The 21,604-nt window shown below is 38.8% G+C and overlaps 1 protein-coding gene across 1 annotated transcript; it reads left to right on the forward strand.

Moving 5' to 3' along the window:
• The first annotated feature begins 539 nt into the window (after window positions 1-539).
• Window positions 540-21,533, forward strand: LOC110375858 (protein hook). Its single transcript, XM_049836484.2, has 13 exons — window positions 540-812; window positions 1,489-1,641; window positions 2,259-2,375; window positions 2,631-2,725; window positions 4,025-4,150; window positions 5,105-5,392; window positions 6,216-6,467; window positions 6,722-6,902; window positions 8,232-8,362; window positions 9,299-9,443; window positions 18,000-18,173; window positions 18,521-18,626; window positions 18,860-21,533. The coding sequence occupies exons 1-13, from the start codon at window positions 716-718 to the stop codon at window positions 19,092-19,094; spliced, it is 2,100 nt and encodes a 699-aa protein (XP_049692441.2). The 5' UTR covers window positions 540-715; the 3' UTR covers window positions 19,095-21,533.
• Window positions 21,534-21,604: the final 71 nt, after the last annotated feature.

The raw sequence follows: 21,604 nt of genomic DNA on the forward strand, positions 1-21,604 counted from the left end.
GAAATTTGGCATGCAGGTAGATGTTATGACGTAGGCATCCGCTAAGAAAGGATTTTGATCAATTCTACCCCCAAGGGGATAAAATAGGGGATGAAAGTTTGTATGAAACTTGCCCACGCAGACGAAGTTGCGGGCAACAGCTAGTACTAATATTATAAAGCTGAAGAGTTTGTTTGTTTGTTTGTTTGAACGCGCTAATCTCAAGAACTACTGGACCGATTTGAAAAATTCTTTCAGTGTTAGATAGCCCATTTATCGAGGAAGGCTATAGACTTTTTATCCGGGTTCGTGTCGTGGTTCATAAGGGATGCGGGTGAAACCGCGACTATGTGGACTTTTTGCTAAAAACATTCTTTGTAAAGGGAGTCACAACTATATTTATTTTTATGAAATTATTTGTGAATAACTTTTGCAGATTAAAATAATAAGAATTTATCGTACAACATCGTTAGTGGTAAAGCTATTTATTACGTTTTTTTTTTCGAAAATATTTACTTTGACAGATCAGTCTGACTGGTGTTATTTTTTTCTGTGGTGTATTTTGTTTGACTTACTTCGTAAACGCACAAGCAGACGTCACGCGTTGCGGATTACGAAAAACATTTATTATTTCTAATCAATTTTGGCTTAAATAGTCCTTATTTTGCTAGAAATATAATGTTTACTACCAAGAAACAAAATAAGTAATACCAGTTCATAGAGCGTCATTATAATTATGTCCAGAATGGAGGCAAATGGTGCGGTTTTGTGTGACAATTTGATTAAGTGGTTGCAGACTCTGGATCTTAAAGCAAAACATGGAAATCCATCAGGTAATTGTTGTTTTAGCATCCTACACTAACATTTGTTACGTTGGGATTAGAATTCAGGCCGTGAGTCCGGTGAATCCCGGCCCACATCCCTATTAGGCGTCGACCACTAAGTGGATAATTTCGTCACTTAGTTCTTGTTTTTATTTCATTGAGAAATCTTTCTCTCGTTTGCGGTATTGCTTAATTTGTAGTCATTTCTGCCATTGTACTCTCAAATGTTAATTTGAAACAATAGTCAAGTAATCTAGTGTATATTTCTGGGAAATCAGAAGACACTCAAGGTATAGTGACAATCTATAGTGCTATTGTAATCTGCCCACATACAGTGACATCTAGACTGAAACTGGAAGTGAGAAATAATTGTTAATGAAGTGAATGTTAAGCATATTGGCTTTATTAATCAGTTTTAAGCACAAGAATTATTCTAATGATTGTGATTGTGACTATAATTACCTTGAACTTTTTGAAATACATTTTATTAGTCAAGTGACATAGTATAGAGTGTGACATTGGAAATGAAGATAAATTCAATTATAGCTTAATCTTTTCAACTTGTATACTACAATTATATAAATAAATAATCAATATTTTACACAATTCCTACACGAAAATCTGTTTAGCTGAATGTTTGTAAAACTACTCAATTGTTTTCTTAATTGTTTGTTTATGTTTTCAGAACTGTCTGATGGGGTGGCGATAGCAGAGGCTCTCACACAAATAGCACCGGAATACTTTTCACCTGCCTGGAATTTGAAAATCAAAACAGATGTTGGACACAACTGGAGGTTAAAAGTTAGCAATCTGAAGAAAATATTGGAGGGTGTTGTAGGTATGTTGTAAATGAAATAATCTGTTTCCGTTTTATTTCATTATAACAACCAAAACAACTTGACAAATTAATGTTGATTTTCTAAGTTTCTTGTGTCAAGTCATAACTTCTTGTAACATCTTAGATTAGTCATTGAAAACTACAAGCATGTCTTCAATGCCACCAATTCACATCTTAAATTGGGCAGGCATGTTGGTAAAATAACTTTAAAAACTTCTATCAAAAATGTACTGAAGTACTATTCAGTAAAACAGTAGATGAGTAATTTAATTGCTAATGTTTTCATTAATTGTTTATTCTTTCAAGAACAATGTTTTATCTTGCACTATTTAGTGTCTCAGTCAATGCCATATTATATATTAGCATAAGACACGAATTATTTTGGGCAGGATACTAAAAGACAACACATTTCCTTGAAACTGAAAACTATTTTAATTCATAGTTGCTAGGCATTTTTATCACATATTTTTTTTATCTTTTCCTTTGTTTAATTTGATAATGAAATGGCAATTTAAACAATCTATGTATTACAATAAAGCTAGTTCTATAGATATAATTCCAATGCAAACCTTTTTGAAGTCAGAATTGCCATAGACAAAAATAAATGTTTGTTGCAGATTATCATCAGGATATTCTAAATTTAAGTTTACAAGAGTTTTCAAGGCCAGATGTAGTAAATATAGCGGAGACTGCAGATGCAGCCGACTTGGGGAGACTGCTACAACTTGTATTAAGTAAGTTTATTTTGGTATCATGGAACTGTTTGCACATAATACTTGTGAAGAGGATGAAGATAACATACTTTTTTTTCTAAACACACTATTTTATACTTTTAGATAATAACGATCTTGTAAACTAAATATTTTCTTGATCTTTGAAGACTCAATCGCTGCTCAATGCTTCCACTCTAAAAAGGGAAAATTTTATGAACAATAAATGTATATTTATACGTCACAAACAAAATTGTAAACAAATCCTTCTGTATTCAGGTTGTGCAGTCAATTGTGTAAAAAAAGAGGAATACATCACAAGAATTATGGAAATGGAGCTATCATGCCAGAGATCGATAATGCAAGCTATACAGGTATGATATATGCAAACCATTCATTTGCAATCAGAAAACGGTTCTATTGTTTGTCTTTTAAGGACACTAGAAACTGAGAAAGTTGCAATTTCTATGTATTAGAATAACTTGTAGGGCACGGTTTGTGGTAATATATTGTTGGCACTGAGCACATATTTTAGGTTTATTAGATTTAGATATTTATTGGGTGCTTTGTATTAGACAATTTGACTACTCTACTTTTCCCCTAAGAGAGATTTGATGGACACATAATTTGGAATTCATTTGGCATAGCATGTATAGGAGTAAATATCTAATAAATCAATTAAAAAGAGTTATAAAAATTACAATCAATACCCTTAATGGTGCTTAGAATTGAAACAATACATGTAGAATTTTTATTTTCATTTTATTTTCACTTATTTTATTTTCTTTTCCTTGTATGTCTGGCAACACACCTATATGTAAGTAAACCACTGATAGTATTGCTATTTCTTAAAATGTTTATTAAATGGCATACAAAATGTTAATGCACTGTATTGTTATAAAAAAGTAGAACATTACTGTTGACCTTGTGTTCACATTTGCAATCTAATTATACATTCACAAATTACAGTATGAATACAGTTATTACACCGGCGTGAGTGGTTTTTGCTGAATGCCACATTTAGCATTTGCAAACATTCATACATTACACAAAGCAAGTATTAAAAGGATAAAATATTTATCGTAAACAAGGACAGCTTACAATTAATGAAATGGGAAAGGATATGATCTATATTTTCCATTACAGTCTAAATAAAAAGCAACAAATCCATTAGAAAGTCAAATAAATAACTTTACTGCTATATTTATTTGCAAAAAAGTGGGACAGCGCGGATTCCCCTCATTATAAGTAATAAAATAAATCTCAAACACTTTATCATCTTATCCATCCGTAACCAATTAGACTGACTTCTTCTTATGCAATGTATAATTTAGTTCAGTCGACCGCCTTCACATGCATTGAACTATAATAGTATTACATTATATATTAGCGTACTTCGCTGTAATGTTCATCGTCGCAAGAGTTTAGTAAGCGTACTTTCTTGCTTCACGTCCAAAGTTGCATGCTCGACACTGAGCGGCAAAGAAATTCAATTTTAGTTACGCTCATTTTTAATGTCCTTGGATCACGATACAGTGGGTGGTGGATACGACAATACGTTATGTGTCTGTCAGTGGTAGAATGTGGCGCCGCTGGCACGTGTTTACTTAAAAGTAAAAGTTACAGTGAAACGATCTGAGTGGTTTGTTTAGAATGTTATTATTTTGTGTTAGGAACTACAGACGTTAACGCTGGGCGTGAATCGTGGCAGTGTGCACTTGGAGTCGCCGGCGGTCGAGCAGTCCGATGCGGAGATGAGAGAGGTCCTCGCGCAGAGGTGCCATGAACTCGACACGCAGGTTTGTTTACCTTCCTCTATATTATTATTGTTTTTAAGAACCGTAATCTGGATTAACGATGTGATTTACAGTGCTAAAGTGTTGCGAAACGGTAATTTACGTTATACTGTGTTGTTTATTTGTACCAAATAACATAATTCATCATTTTGGTTAGATTAATGTACAATTGTACATGTATAGGTATCATAACTTTGTAAATATTGTTTTTGTGTAGTTTATAGTATCTTCGTGATTTTTAGCTTTCTACTTGTTTATTAATATAAGCAGTATGTTTTTGTGAGATTCTGATTTTGCGTGTAGTTAATCTTGATCTGAGTATAAAACGCTCAAATAAGCCTCTGATGTTGTCACTATTGGAGTTTAATTATGGCCATCCTATATAGTTTACTGAATTACATTTCCAGATGTCTATCAAACGATGAAGATACAGAATTTCTTCTTCCTGCTCTGTTCCCAATTTTATTTGGGGGGTTAGCTCAATATCTTTTCCACTTCCATTTCTCCCTGTCATTCGTCATACTGACACTCACTCCCTTCTTATTCATGTACCTTATCTAAAACGCGTTCTAATACTTCAGGACTTAGACAGTACCTAATATCTTTACAAACGAGATGCCTCATTCAATGTTATGATAACCTTTCTGCATTGATAACATGCCGATATTTAATTAACACACTTCGTAACCAAATCACACTTCCAAAAAATTCAACAACGAATTAATCACAATATTTAATAATATAGTCACGTATTGTTTATCACTTTTTCTGATTGTTTAACTTTTATGACGACGAGGAACCAATGTATGGAGTGCAACCGTTTAGATCGAAGCGAACGTTGACACGAACTGTATTCCCAAATTGAATTTGCAATCGTAATTTGAAAATCGAATAATGTTTAAACTCCATGTTCCTTCTGATACGCTTCAGTATAGACTGCAATCATTAAAATTCCAGGTGAAAATACTACAAGAAGAGAAGATGACGTTGCTTAGTGAGGTGGCTCGATTAACTGCGGCACGGGAATCGGCTGTGGAGCCCGGAGACGCGGAATTGGATGACGCGGGCGCATCCCTAGGCCCTGCGCACGCGGGAACGTTGCGCTACACGACGATGCGAGCGCAACTTGACGCGCTAAAGGATGAATTGGACAAAGTTGAGCTACAACGGGATGATCAGCATGCGAGAGCTGATGCTTTGGAACGGGAGTTGGCGTTGATGAAGTTAAGGAATGAGGAGCTGCAGGTCAGTTTGTGTAGAATAATACCTTGTTTTATAAATGGTGAAGTGAGTCTGTATATTATATTCTAAGCTAAAAAAGTGGACCAATTTCTCACCGAAAAGGGCATTTATTTTCCGGATGCCCGAAAAGGGGATGAAGGTGCTGTCACGTGGTGGGAAATAGCTAGTGTATAAAATATCTAGTATAGTGACAGATAGATCTTAAATTGAAACTTCTCGAATATCTCAAATCATCTCTCTGCGCAAATGTTTCGAAAATAAAGGCTTTATTTTCGACTCTCTGCGATATTTTTTGTCGGTCAACCACTTAATCCAGTATTATTATACGAGCCTGATAATTAGCTAAATATTTGAAATGTGCAGAATATTTGCGATGCTCAAGGCCTTGGGCTTTGGGTAATAGTGCGTGTTAATTACACGTGTTAACTGTATTATTTATGACTTACGTAAAGGAAATCATGAACTCCAATACATAGTCAAGAAATATTGCCGATAAAACATTATATTGGCTATTATGGGGTTCGATTTGGTAAGAAAGTGTAGGGTTGGTTTCAAAATATTTGAAAACTACCTTTCTACCTATGGTATATACTACAAAAATGTTTCGTGTAGGTACTTTTCAACTAACTAATTGCAGTTAGCTCAATTAGCACCCATGTTTTTGTTAGAGAATGCTAACCGGATAATACGCCTGTAATTAGTGACACAATTAATTATATTTATGCTAATACACTTGCACCGTTCCGTTACATAACTATTGCATAAACGTCTACAACTATATGCAGTTGTTATCTAATTCAATTAAAATTCAATTATTTCGTTGCAGATGGCAGCTTCCGAGAATGTGGCGTTAAAAGATGAGTTAGATGCGTTAAGAGAAACGGCTGCTAAGGCAGCTGCTTTAGAAGCTACGGTAGCTTCGTATAAAAAGAGGATGGAAGAACATGTAGACTTGAGAAGACAGGTGAAACTTCTAGAACGTGCTAATACGGAACACGTACAGCGTGCTATAGAACATGAGCAAGCCGCCGCGAAAGCTAACGCGACACGGGCTCAGCTTGACATTTACAAGAAACAGGTAAGCAGTCTTCGTAACTGTATGAGTTGATATATATCTATTATAACTCACTAAAAATAAAAATAAAGAACAAAACACACAGTAATTTCTTAAAGAGTATATATTTATTTGTAGAATGTGCAAGGATTAGATAACAGGAAAAAAATATATTTTGCGCAAATTATGTGTGTTGCGCAATCTGCGCTAAAGTCAACATAACTTTGCGCATCTTTTTCTTATAAACTTGTATTCTCATTTTAAAATATTTTCTTCAGGTAATGGACCTAAACGAGAAGCTAGACGGCGAGATAACGAAGGCGGATAAGCTGGAGATAGAGAACAAGAAGCTGAGCAGCCGCGCGGCGTCGGTGCAGCGCGAGCGCGACGCGCTGCTGCACGAGCGCGACACGCTGCGGGACACCGTCGACGAGCTGCGCTGCTCTACTATTACTGCCGGTAACTATATAACACAAGCTGCAGATAGAGAACAAGAAGCTGAGCAGCCGCGCGGCGTCGGTGCAGCGCGAGCGCGACGCGCTGCTGCACGAGCGCGACACGCTGCGGGACACCGTCGACGAGCTGCGCTGCTCTACTATTACTGCCGGTAACTATATAACACAAGCTGCAGATAGAGAACAAGAAGCTGAGCAGCCGCGCGGCGTCGGTGCAGCGCGAGCGCGACGCGCTGCTGCACGAGCGCGACACGCTGCGGGACACCGTCGACGAGCTGCGCTGCTCTACTATTACTGCCGGTAACTATATAACACAAGCTGCAGATAGAGAACAAGAAGCTGAGCAGCCGCGCGGCGTCGGTGCAGCGCGAGCGCGACGCGCTGCTGCACGAGCGCGACACGCTGCGGGACACCGTCGACGAGCTGCGCTGCTCTACTATTACTGCCGGTAACTATATAACACAAGCTGCAGATAGAGAACAAGAAGCTGAGCAGCCGCGCGGCGTCGGTGCAGCGCGAGCGCGACGCGCTGCTGCACGAGCGCGACACGCTGCGGGACACCGTCGACGAGCTGCGCTGCTCTACTATTACTGCCGGTAACTATATAACACAAGCTGCAGATAGAGAACAAGAAGCTGAGCAGCCGCGCGGCGTCGGTGCAGCGCGAGCGCGACGCGCTGCTGCACGAGCGCGACACGCTGCGGGACACCGTCGACGAGCTGCGCTGCTCTACTATTACTGCCGGTAACTATATAACACAAGCTGCAGATAGAGAACAAGAAGCTGAGCAGCCGCGCGGCGTCAAATTAAATTGGGAATAGGGCAAGAGGAAGAAGAAGAAGTTAAGCCGGCAATACAAGGAGCGCTTGAAGTAGTCAGGGCGACAGCTTTAAGTTGTCGACCCCCCGAATCAGTTGCAACTGCTCGGGCGGTTCACTGTGTAGTCGCAGCTTGAAGCTTTCACCCCTGAGTGCTTCAAGCGACCCGTGTATGGCCGGCCGGTCGTGTTTAACGGATCAGGTTTATCACGAAAATGTCTACTGACGATTGTGGTAATTTTTCTTTAGGAGACAACTATCTTATTGATTTGAGTTTTGCCACAGTATTTTTAAAGATTTCAAACCATGGCTCAGTAAATCTGATTCCCATCGCACTTTAACGGATGAGAGATTTACTGACCCCTCAATTCGTGCCCCTAATATATGTTTGCCTTCCAAGACTATTTTTTATAGTGTGTGGCCAGTGACTTCAATTCTTATGTGGATAAATCATATAACTCATCTTCCCCTTTTTTCGAGATAAATCTTATAACCGCCATATTTACAAATTCTAGGTGCAAATGAAGACAACGTGTCCCGGGAGCTGATCCCCAATGACATAAAGGAGCAGTTGATTCGGCTAGAGCACGAGAACAAATTATTACGACAGAACCAAGGCGCTCAGGCGGACACGGCTTCTGTACAGGTGAGTTATCGTCACTACATATCAAAATAATGTACTACCTACAGTATTGCACACCTTAAAAAGGTTAAAAAGGAATTGCGCGATGGTATGTCTGTCTCTTAGGGATATCTCACAATACCGAAGCGAAGCGAAGGCGGATTTTCATGCGGTTTTTTTAAATAAAATAGAGTGATTGAAGAAGAAGGTTTACATATGTATTATAACATCCATTAAATAGTGGGGAAATACTGATATCCCGTGTGGCGAAGCCGGGGCGGGGTATGAAATAAATCTCTCAAGCTCCCCATTGATATATTTTTTATCTAAAGCCGGGTATCCACTTAGGGTGCTTACATAAAGAAACAGGTTACCGGTACAGACAAACCTGTCCGGGTAGGTACCGATCAGTGCAGGTATAATATTTCAATATAATCCAATTGAAACAGAAACAGGTACCTGTTTCTTTATAAGTGAGTGAATAGGATTGTATTGAAATATTATACCTGCACTGATCGGTACCTACCCGTAAAGGTTTGTCTGCACCGGTAACCTGTTTCTTTATGTAAGCACCCTTGGGTTCGCCGTGGTTTGCGAACACTGTGTGCTCCGCGAACGCGAACGTGTACAGTGTACACACTTAGGCTGCAACATTAGTGAACAAACTGCGTTCCCCTTTGAGTTCGCGCAAAAAACCGCTTCCAGGGCGCTCCGCCGTGCTTCGATCGTGCTCCAGTCGCGCTCCGCGATCACGACGTATCCATTATGTTTGGTTTGTGGAGTGGGCGCGTTCGCGAACCACGGCGAACCTAAGTGGATACCCGGCTTAAGGTTTTCTATAACGAGTAATATCAATTCACACAAACATGTTGTTGTTTCACGACAAAAAAAAAACAAAGTCAAAAATTCTTAGCGCCATTTTATATTTTTCGTTTGTTTACATCATTGTAATATTTCTAGGCTATGTTAGAAGACTACGTGGCGAGGCTAGAGAAACAGCGAGCGATCAACCGCGAGGCGAACCAGCGCATCATGCAGTTGGAAGCCACGCTAGAAGCGCCGCATCCTAGGCTGGCATCCGCCATTGAGGATAGCCAGAGAAAGTGTAAGTTACTTTAGTATATACTCGTTGCAACCTGCAGTTTTACTCGCGTTTAAGGGTACTTCTGTACGCGGGCCGATGAATACTAGCCTGTACAATATTATCGACTTCATTTCGAATGCTTAAATTGCTGACACACTTGATAAAATGACACGCCAACCGACGTACCTATAAACCTACTAACGTGCCAACTGATGTACCAAATGACGTACCTACTGGTTGATTAAGTGTATATTAAAACAAACTCATATTCATAATAATTTTATTATTGTTCGGGGATGTGCGTTGTTTGTTGATGTTGAATGAGATGAGAAACTCGCGATTATCGTTAACTTTGTTTATTTACGAAAATCGTTACAAAAATGTTAGTTGAATGCACGCCCGTGTACGATGACGACCGAAAATGCACTAAAAGCTAAAAATTGTGGGCCGAGGCTCACGTGTTTGCGTAAAGGTGTTCGGTTACTCCGAACATATTCCCGACCAGCAAAGATGAGGGAGGCTGGGGTGTGCATCCATTACAAAAAAAGTATAAAGTATAAACAAAAATACAAAAAATATTATTATACAATGTTAAACAAAAATAGAAAAATATTATTCCGAATCGTTATTAAAAACTAATTTACGGAACACGGGTCTGGGTTTGCTAAACTCTTTCATCTCGTGTTCTTCTTGAGCTTGCGATTGGTGTTTGTTGATCCTAGAAGTCCTGGGCATTGGTTGAGCTTCGTTGATCGTCTCTTCCGGGGTTGTATTCCAGCTTCTACATAATTTTCGATATAGGAAAACAGCGCATAAGATAACCACTATCCCCAATACGATGTAGATAACCGCATAGTGATGTATGTCGTGGTTAGACATTGAAGTGATACTTTCATATTTCTGTTCTTCTTTCAACTGTTTTAACTTCAAGTCTATCTCTAAGCAAGTTGTTGTGCACTGTTTCTGTTTCATTTGATTGGTTGTCCAAATTGTCCTCGTATCCTTGATCAATAGTCAGATTGATTATGTGGTTAATCGGTGCCAGGACTGCTGTTTGAGTATCATATTTGACCTTAAATTGACTCTCATAGTGTTTGTGTCCATGTATTGTAAAAGAGTTTGTTGTCATTACGCAATCGCTATCAAGAGTAATGACATTAGCGCGCATAAGTATGTGCGGCGTAATCCGATCTCCGCATATGATTCGCACTTGACACTGCTCGCAACATACATATAAATATGTGTTTATTTTTGTTAATGAAATGAACTGGCTTTTGCACGCGTCACTGCTTGTTTTGCATACATTATTTCTCTCCAGTATGCAAAGATCTTCATCTGACTTCATCTTGTATATCGGTGTGTTTGAGTCACACATGTATGTTGAGCTTCCTCTGGTTATACATTTCTGTAATATTTCTGTAGTTATAGGTGAATAATTGTCTTTCTGTAAGTTAATGGCAACGTAATCTGAAACTGGAGTGATTGCGAGAGTCATGTTTTTTCTGTACAACTTCGGTACTGCAATGAGGTGATAGAGATCATAAGTTTCTCTGTTGATTAATGGTATTTTTATCTCGAATATAAAATACTTGTCTGTAACTCTGGCTCTTATCTTCATAAGTTCGTATATTTGTTTCAAATCTGTGTGAATGTTTTCAATCGGTAGAGTAACGTCGCCTGTTAATAAGCCAGAAATAACATTCAATTGATGTTGTAGTTGTTTTGGTGTTAATAAATGCAGATTTACTCTTCCCTGGTAAACATCAGAAATAGTGTCCAACATCATGTTTTGAATGTTTTTCAGATTTTGAAGCATACTGTTCGCTGCAATTGCTGTTAGCATAAACTCTTGCTGTTTTGTTATTTCGTTTACTTCCGCTTGATAGTGTTCAAAGCTTTATCAAGGCTGTTCAGGTGTTTGTTTATGACTTTATGTTGCATGGCAACCATTTTCTCCATCCTTTTAATTAAGTTGTATTCAGATTCTACTACCGATGTTTGATTACTCCACAAATTCTTCAAATGTGCTTCGTTTCGTTTTATAAGTTCAATGTCTTGGGCGTACTGTTCTGCGAAGCGTTCATCTAATACGCCGAACAGTCCATTGGCGAGATATCCAATGCCGTTGATAAGCCCGCGACGCCGTCTGGAGTGCTCTATGAAATGTTGTGTCAGCAACAGCTGGTTATAATACTGCAACTCCGTGTACTCGTGACTTTGTTGTGGTACAATCATGTTACATTTGTTGGTATTGTTCATGCGATTGCAGGATTGTTCCAGATAGCTTGAATATTTTTTGAAGGCAGTTATTCCTTCCCAGTACGGTGACATATCGTAGTAGGCTACCAACGTCCACTGGTGTCGTATGAGTTGCATTTTGGCAATGGGATCAAAGTAGATTGCTTGATTTTCGTTCAGTTGGGTGATGTTACTTGTTCCGTAGGCATTTGAAATAAGAGTCATAAAGAATGTTAGTGCCATCACAACGGAGTACAATGTAGCGGAAATGCAGTGCCTCTTGTTTCCTTTCTTTCCTGTTTGTTTAGTTTGTTTGTTATCAGTTTTCGTTTCAGGTTCATCTTGCGCGGGTCGAATAGGTAATAAACACAATTTGACTATTGGCCGCTTGATGATCCCATGTTGAGTTTTCAGTGAAACAACACGTACATATCCGTCGCGCCCAGGGTGCAGTTCGACTACTCGAGCCATCGCCCACTTCCCGGCTGGTAAGTTTTCATCTTGAATAATGACCAAATTCCTACTTGAATGTTATCCTGAGGTTTTAACCATTTGTTTCGTGCGTTAAGTTGTGACAAATATTCCGACTTCCACCTCTTCCATATTTGTTGAAATAGTTGATTAGTCAAATACCATCTTGTTCTTCCATCTTCAGGTGTTTCTATGATTGTTACTCCTGCCCTGCCTGTGAGAAAGTGGGCTGGTGACAGGTAATCAAGATCATCAATGTTTTCTGTTAGGGCGCACAAGGGTCTTGAATTTAAACAGGCTTCAATTTGTGTTAGTATTGTGTAGTATTCTTCAAATGTTAATTTTTGTGACCCAATCACTCTTCTCAGGTGGTGTTTTAAGCTGCGAACCGCGCGTTCCCATAAACCTCCGGCACTGGGCCACGACGGGGCATTAAAATGCCATTCAATGTTCATATCAGCAAGTATACCCATGAAGTTGTTATCAAATGTTTGTTGCACTTGTTCGTGTTCTTGTTGTAAAATACGATCAGCGCCCACAAAGTTGGTTCCACAGTCGCTATACATATAGCGTGGGGCTCCGCGTCGGGCCGTCATTCTTCTTAGGGCCGCCAAAAAAGCTGTACTTGTTAGATCTGTTACAAGTTCCAGGTGTATGGCCTTTGTGACCATACAAATAAAAAGTGCAATGTAACCTTTCATCGACCTTGCGTTCCTTGTTTTGTTGCTCTTGATTTCAACGAAACCGGTGTAGTCCACTCCGGTGTGGTAAAAGGGCGGGCTGGCTCCGTACGTGCAGTGGGTAAATCACCCATTATCTGTTGATGTTGCTGTGGGTTGTTTTTGCGACAAATCACGCAGTTTCTCAGACGTTTTTTCACAGCGTTGTTCCCTCCAGGTATCCAATACTGCTGCCTCAGATTGGCCAGAGTAAGGCGAGGACCTCCATGAAAGGTAAGTTTGTGAGCTTCGTCCACTAAAAGCTCAGCCAGACGACTATCACGTGGTATGATCTTTGGATGCTTCATCTCCATGTTCAATGTTGAGTTTTCAAGTCTGCCTCCAATGCGTAAGACACCAGATGAGTCAATGAATGGATTTAAATTTAATATTTTACTTTTGTACTTAGTCTTTGCTTATTGCGTAAACATTCAATTTCCGATCTAAATTCCATTTGTTGCACGTTTTAATTATAAGTAATTTTGCTGCAGTAAGTTCATGTAATGTGAGATATGATGGCATGTCTGTTCGCTTAGGTGCAAATGCACGTAACAACCATGCAATTATTCTGTTTACTTTATTGAATGAGCTGTGTTTATGCAATAATGTTTCAATAATGTTTTCTTCTTGTTCTTTAACAGTACATGATTTATTTAACCTTACTTCTTCTTCTGTTGTGTAGGTTGGGGTCTCTTGTTCTTGATTTTCGAATGTTGTGAGCCATGAGGGCCCGTGCCACCATAAAATGTTGTCTCTTAATTGTTGTGCGTATAAACCCCGACTCGCTACATCGGCTGGGTTTTCGCCCGACTTTACATAACGCCAGCATGTGCTCGGTATTGTTTCAACTATTTGTTGCACTCGGTTGGCGACGAATGTTTTCCATCGAGTTGGTTCGCCCTGTATCCATCCAAGCACGACCATTGAGTCCGTCCAACCATATATTTGTGTTTTATGTTCCGAAAGTGCATCCTGTGTTTTCTTCATAAGTTTTGCTAATAAATGTGCTCCACTCAACTCTAATCTGGGTAATGTTACTGCTTTTTTGTGAGGTACCAGTTTTGTTTTGCGGCCAATAGCACTGGCTCTGTTTCGTCGTTGACTCGTGCGTATAAGACACAAGCAAAGGCTACAAGAGACGCATCGCAGAAGCCATGTAGTTCTATGATATCTTCCTTGCGACTGCGTATCCATCTTGGTACCTCATATTGATTAATTGCGCCGAGCTCGCTTTTAATCTTGATCCACTCCTTCTGAATTTCAATTGGCACTTCATCGTCCCATTTCATGTTTTTCTTCCAAACCCTTTGAAACAACAGTTTAAGTTTGGTTGATAAAGGTGCCATCCAACCTAGCGGATCGAAGACCTTTGAGATCTCCGATAACAGTGTTCGTTTTGTTATTCTGGTGTTGTCTTTAGGTTTGTTTGTGTTGTACTGAAATGTTAATTTATCTTCTGTTGAGTTCCAACATAAGCCCAATGTTTTCGAAATGTTTTCTGTTTTAAATGTAAATACTTCATTGTTTGATTTGTTTCCGTCCTTCTTAATGTTATCCAGTAGCTTTTTCTCATTCGACGACCACTTCCTTAAGTTAAAACCACCTAGTTTCATTAGTGCGTTCAAATCCGAGATTAACTGTTTGCCATCTTCAATTGTGTTTGTCCCATGTACAAGGTCATCCATATAAAATGCTGATTCGACAACTTTTGAGGCTTCTGGGTATGTTTCACGTTCATCGGCTGCTAGTTTTCTTAAAGTCATTATTGCCAGAAATGGAGCGGCGCGGGTTCCATATGTGACAGTTGTTAAGCAAAATGTTTGAATAGGATGTTCTAGAGACTCTCTCCAAAATATTTTCTGATACTTTTGATCTCTTTCATCTACTGCTATAAAACGAAACATCTTCTCAATATCACTCGTAAAAGCATATTTATACTGTCTCCATTTTAAAAGAAGTGTTTGTAGATCAATTTGTAAATTAGGGCCGGTATGCATGAGATCATTCAAACTGTACCCTGTATTTGTTTTATGAGAACCATTAAATACCACCCTGTATTGTGTTGTTAAAGAATCGACACGCTCAACTCCATGATGCGGCAAATAATACTCAGGTGTCTGGTTACTAATTGTTGTCGGTATCATATGTTCCATTGTTTTATATTCATTCATGAAGTTCTTATAGTCCTGAGCCAATTTTGGTTGCCTTTTAAATTTGTTTTCCAAGGTTCGAAATTGTGCCAGTGCAGTTTGTTTAGAAGACCCAAGTTTACTTGTTATGTCTTCCTTTAACGGTAACCTGACGACATAGCGTCCATCTTCTTTTCGTGTTGTAGTTTCGTTGTAAAATGTTATGCATTGTTGATCTTGTACTGATAAAGGAGACTGCTCACTGATCTCTTCTATTTCCCAAAATTTTTGTATCTGTTCAATGTTATGCACTATGTTGCACTGGTATGTTTTGGCGGTTCCACATAGCAACCAACCAAGTTTTGTTTGTTGTACGACGGGCTGAGTTGATTCGTCCCCTTTATCATGCCACTTAAAAGAATTAAAGAATAAACATCTGCTCCAAGCAAAATGTCAATGGGTCGACTAATGTAGAAATCGGGATCCGCAAGGGATATGTTTTCAATAATGTTCCAGTTTGGCTTTTGAATGTTTTGTTGGGTAAGTTTCCAATCAAGCTGTTCATAATAATGACGTCAGTTCGAAACTCGTAGTCACTGTAGATCGAGCGGCAATGAATGTTTAGTAACCCTTTTCCACTATTTTCCTTTTCTCCAACGCCAATAACCGTTCCTTTGCAATGTTGTCTTTTCAGATTTAACTGTTGCGCCGCCCTTTCTGTTATTAAGGAAACTTGCGATCCTTGGTCTATTAACGCTCTCATATCATGATAAGTTCCATCAGTACCCTTAACCTTCAGCATAGCGGTTGACAACAAAACCTCGGCTGATAAGTCATTTTCATTACTTTGACGCACGTGAGGGTTTTGAATTTCATTTTGTTTTGCTACATTTGTAGTCGATGTGTTGTACCCAATATTGCAGGCATCGTGAATAATGGTATTATGTTTCTTCGAGCATTTTCTACATGTTTGAGGTGATTTACATGGATTGCCATTATGACTAAATAAACAATTCATGCAGACTTTTAATTCCTTCACTGTTTTTAATTTCTGTTCACTGGACATTTCCAAGAATCTTTTGCAGTTATAAAGTCCGTGGCCGTTGTTGCATAATGGGCATTTTATTGTAGTTATGTTGCATGTTGATTTCGTAATAACTTGTTTGTCTGCGCTTCCCTTGTTGTAATTAAAATAATTGTTTGCTCGATGGTAAGGTAATTTTCCATATGATGTTGATGGATTTTGTTGAGAATATTGATTGCCAAATTTCTGTGGCAAGGTTTCGCTCTTGCGACGAGATGACTCTAGTGCAGTAAACTTTTTTTCCAAAAAGTCTAAAAAATCTTTGAGAACCGGTAACTCACGGCGATCTTTCAACGAGTCTATGTACTCGGAATGGGAGTCAACATCTAACTTTGATCCAAAAGATGTACAAGTAAAGGGTCCCAGGTGGATATGTCCACACCCAGGTTTGTTATTGCATTAAGGCACTCTTGAGTGACGTCATGCATCTTCTTGATTGGCGCTAATGCTTGATGTTTTAAAACTGGTAAATCTAGTAACATGTTGATGTGAGATGTAAATATAAGCTTTTTGTTGTTGTAACGGCGGTTAAGGATATCCCAGCAAACTGTGTAGTTGTCCGAACTAATCGGCAAGTGTTGGATGAGACGCTCAGCTTCTCCTCGAATCTTACTCTTCAGAAACTGCATTTTTTGCGCCTTAGATAGTGAAGGATTGTTGTGGATAGCTTCCGAAAATAAATCCTTAAAGGACACCCATTGGTTGTAACTGCCGTTGAATGTTGGTACTTCTAAGTTAGGTGTTGTTTTGTCTCTATGTTTTTCCGACCACATTTTAGAGTTAATAGACTTCTTCAAACGGAGGTATTGCTTTTCGTATTTATCGTACAGTAGTTCCAACTCTTCTTTACCTTCGGCTTCCAATTCACTTTCAATCTCCCAGTGAAGACAGTCTATGATTTTCCAGCGTGATTCCAATGTTTTGATCGCATCTTCAAGTTCCCAATGTTCTAATAAAATACCTACGTCGATGTTCGATATGGTACGCTGGAAGGCTCTGTAATTAGCTGTTTGTTTTCGCAGTTTTCGGTTAGCTTATTGTTAGTGTTGTTGGTTTCGGACTTCTCTTCTGTACTCTTGGTTACAGTCTCCGCATGTTCTTCCTGTTGCTTTATAATTTTGTTAGATCAACACTCTCTATAGTTTTGTTAGATGTTGTTACGTTTTCTCCAGCATCCTGTTTTATGTACTGTTCTATGAAGTTTAATGCTTCCAGATAGTAGTTTCTTGTTTCGATAAAGTAACCTCCTGTGAAGTAGTCACTAGAACGATCTTTACACTCCTTCAAAACATCATCATTCTCCTTATACTCTTGAAACATAAGTTTTAATTCTGTTGCTTTCTTCTTAGCCACTAGCTTCCTGCGTTCCATGTTCTCCTTCTTGAAGTTAGTGAAAATCCTCTCGATTAATGTTGTAAGCTCAGCTTGTCTTGTTAGAAGATCTTCCATTGTTATTGTTTGTTATTAAGTTGTTGTTAATGTTAAAATGTTAGCGCACACACCCTATACTGTTATTGCTGATTCCCTCTGTGCCCTGGTACTCGCTGTTGTGATACAAGCACCTCTCAAACCGACTGGTGAGACCCGCTTCTGGGAGGCCAGTCGATTTGATAGCACAAAACACTGGTAGACACCAAAACACAGCAACGCTCGAAGGACCAATGTTCGGGGATGTGCGTTGTTTGTTGATGTTGAATGAGATGAGAAACTCGCGATTATCGTTAACTTTGTTTATTTACGAAAATCGTTACAAAAATGTTAGTTGAATGCACGCCCGTGTACGATGACGACCGAAAATGCACTAAAAGCTAAAAATTGTGGGCCGAGGCTCACGTGTTTGCGTAAAGGTGTTCGGTTACTCCGAACAATTATTTTGACAGCATTTCTTCTTGACCTTATTTTACTACTATTACATAAATTATTTTGACCTGTGCAGCATTACAAGTGGAAGAATTACAAGCGGCCTTAGCAGAGGAACGGCGGCGTGCCACGAAGCTGCAAGAAGCTATAGCGGCCAAAGACGCGGAACTACTCGCTACTGAGGACAAATACAAGAAGTGCCTTGAAAAGGCTAAAGATGTCATCAAGTCGCTGGACCCTAGAGCTTCTGGTACGTTTAGTAAGTTTCAAAATAAGTACAGAATAAGTCGTTTTGTCCTGCCTAAAACAGAAATAGTTTTGTCGAACCGAGTTTAGTTATTCAATGTGTAATTTATTATATGTATGGATTCTCTATGGATACCATTACAACGTTCTCTAGACAGAAATTGGCCGAGGATAGGTGAATACGAGGAGTGTCGAGGGGCACTTCGCCCTACTTCGTAGAACTTTATCTCGCTATATTCCTTTCTCAATAGCTCCGATTAACTTTCCGGAGTATTTCACCTAGAAATCTCGTGAGCTGTGTGTGGAGGACGCTTTAAAATTAATGTTATATTATGATCCTTTTGATTGCAGCTCAACAATCGCTGTCAGATATAACGCTGGGATATTCGCGTCCCGCGGGAACCGTGGCTGGACCATCGCGACCCGAGATCGCGCCTGCGCCCAGTAATAGGACAGAGTGAGTTTTATTATTATTCAATTTTACCGTATTATTATTACACGCATTATATTCTCAAGACTTGTGTAAATTCAGCTTTGCATTTGACTTAACTAAACCATTATCTGCCTAGCCTATTCCCAGACTATGTTAAAATTATCTAGTCTAACACTTTCTGGTTTCTGACAACCTGTATCGACTGCCAAGGACATTCAAACTATGAAGATATAAAATAACCCACGCATTTCTTCTAGATGGAGCGGCTCAACCTCAGAGCCAGGCCGCGCCGGAGCAACCGAACAACGCTTACTAAGCACAGCGTGGTACACTCTCGGAGCTCGCTGTCACCGCGACGCCGTAGACACGCGGTTCACGCTGCTGTCGGCCGGCCACTCGTTCCTGGCCCGCCAGCGCCGGCAGCCGCCCCGCCAGCCGCCCCGCGCCCGCGCCTCCCCCGCCCCGCACGCGTCGCCCGCGCCCGCGCAATGACGTCACCTGATGTTGCAGCCAATGCTGGTGATTGAGTAAGACCTCTTCTATGCTCTGTCCTGTGTAGTCTTCTAAGGATACGGAACTTTGGTTGTAGTTCCTGCCAAACTTAGTGGCGGCAGAAACTATTGGTAGGTTAAATGGCTGAGGTGCTTGACCACTTCAAGTGCCTGTTTGACTTGGAGGTTATGAGGTTATGAGCTGTCATTAAGTTTGGGTGGAACTATACATAAGTAAGCACGTTGTCTTAAAGCAGTTTCAGACTGACGTATTTTGTTTGTCGCTCGGTTTGCCCTACATGCGCGTATTCGGGTGCCATCGCTCGACAATAGTTCTCAATTCTTAAGCGCGTGCGTAACCGCGCTTACAAATACGTTAGTGTGAAACTGCCTTATTGCAGTGTGTCCGATAAACCTTTTCAGTGATTCATTCGTGTAAAAGAGTACTTCTAAAACCATTCCTCGGTGTACGTCAAACGTATTCTTGATTCAAAGACTTTTGTGCATCACATACAACTGTGCCGCAGTGCCCTCTTTACTAACCACCTTACGTGGCTAACGTAATACCTGAGTATAGACTTGAGTGCGCTTCTGGACAGATTATACATAGTAGATATATATTTACATACTGTATTGTATATAATCGTGTATACTGTATTGATAACAAGGGTCAGAGGACGAAGCCTTGAGTGTTCAGGACGGAATCAAACGTAGATATAAAGAATCCACAAGTGTTCCATTTCCCATCGGTTCGTGTGAACAATATGTTAATTACGATTGGCGAGTGTATCTTTTGTAAATAATATTTGAGTGTGCGATTACGCCATTGTTGCTGGTCGCTGGTCGTCCCTTCCATCTTCATTTAATTCTACGTCAATTGGAATAACATATGATTTTTGTATAATTATGTATGAGTGTGAATCCGTAACCGTTAACTGTGGGAGCCTGAAGTTATTGGCTGTTAGTTTTTAAATATATAAAGACCATTATGTAATATAATAACTGTGACCTAAGTAGAAACTTTCTTACAATTATTTTATAATCAATAATGTCTCTTTGTATTAAAAAGACATTTTTTGAGTACTAATTTGCTCATATGTTTGTTAATTTAGATTAAGTTTGAACACATAAAATGTAACCACCTGGTTCACTTAGCCGTTATGTTAATAATTCATTGTGTGTATAAGGATTAGTTAATTCTATAAACCCTTAGTAGATATAAATTGATGCATTTGTGATTTTCTGAGATGGCTAACATTTGCGATAAGACAGCGATTGGTGCACTACTTCGTCGGAATTTTATATAATAAATCACGTAGGAAAGGTCGCTCGCAATGGGATAGTAAGTAGAATTCAAACTTGATAAGCTGTTGCAAATAATAATGAATGTAACTGAAAAGCGATCATAAAAAGCACAAATAATTTTCGTACTTGACCACAATCCATCGTTTTGGTATTCATTTGAGATGCACAAAAACCAAATCATATTATAAAATTATCGCTAATGTAAGCCAACCCAAACCCTTATAACGTTCAATATCTATTTACTCTCATTATTTAAACTTAATATTTTTCTCTTTTCTAAACTTATTCGCAAATGGGACGGAAAAAGTTGCCTTTCGATACAGAAACATTTCTGTCTCGCGGTGCTTCTCAATAGAAATTATGGAAGAAATATTTTGGAATATAGCCAAAAATGACTCCGATTTTATGGAGATATTTTGTATCTGCTTTACTCGCTTAAGCTCTCAGGGTTTACCATAAACTATAAATCCTATAAACGTAAAAGAGCAGGATATTTGCATTTTTTTCTTCTATTAAACGTATTAAGGGTTTAACGTGCAGCCGCGGAGCAGAATGCTATATTTTATGGGATTTAAAGTAATGGTTAAATCCCTGAGCCCATTTCCTCCCGTCCCTTCGAAATACAACGCCGCCAAGCGGACGTTGTGTCAATAAACTATTAACTCGCTGATTTATAATCATCGTTCTCTAATATTACAATACTTTTTTTGAACAATGACAATATTATTTTTTTGTTTAAAATCCTAGGTTAGGTTAATAAAGTGTGATCCTAGAACAAAACTTTGTGCACTATTACAATTTATTTTTAAGATGATAATTATAATAATTTTTATAACATCGTTTTATATCAGTATTTTGTTAATATTTATAAATGTTGTAACCGGAGTCTTGTCTAACCAGAATTTATTATTTGTTAATTTTTAGAAAACTTATATTATCACATTAGCAATCAGACGTCAATTTATTTTATCCGCATCGACTTTTCAATTTGTCTTTTTCATTAATTATATTGGTATTCCTACCAGTTCAGTAATGGAAGTTATTGTATTGATGCGAAGCAGTGCAAATTATTTATTTAATATTAGTATAAAATGTAATTTATTGTTAATGATGACAATATAGTTTTGAAATTTTTGATCTGATGTTTTACTTATTATATAAAAGTGTGTAGAAAAGGAAGAAGTTCTCATAGAAAAACAAAATCCA

The sequence above is a fragment of the Helicoverpa armigera genome, chromosome 3, assembly GCF_030705265.1.
Source record: "Helicoverpa armigera isolate CAAS_96S chromosome 3, ASM3070526v1, whole genome shotgun sequence".
Taxonomy (NCBI): Eukaryota; Metazoa; Arthropoda; class Insecta; order Lepidoptera; family Noctuidae; genus Helicoverpa; species Helicoverpa armigera.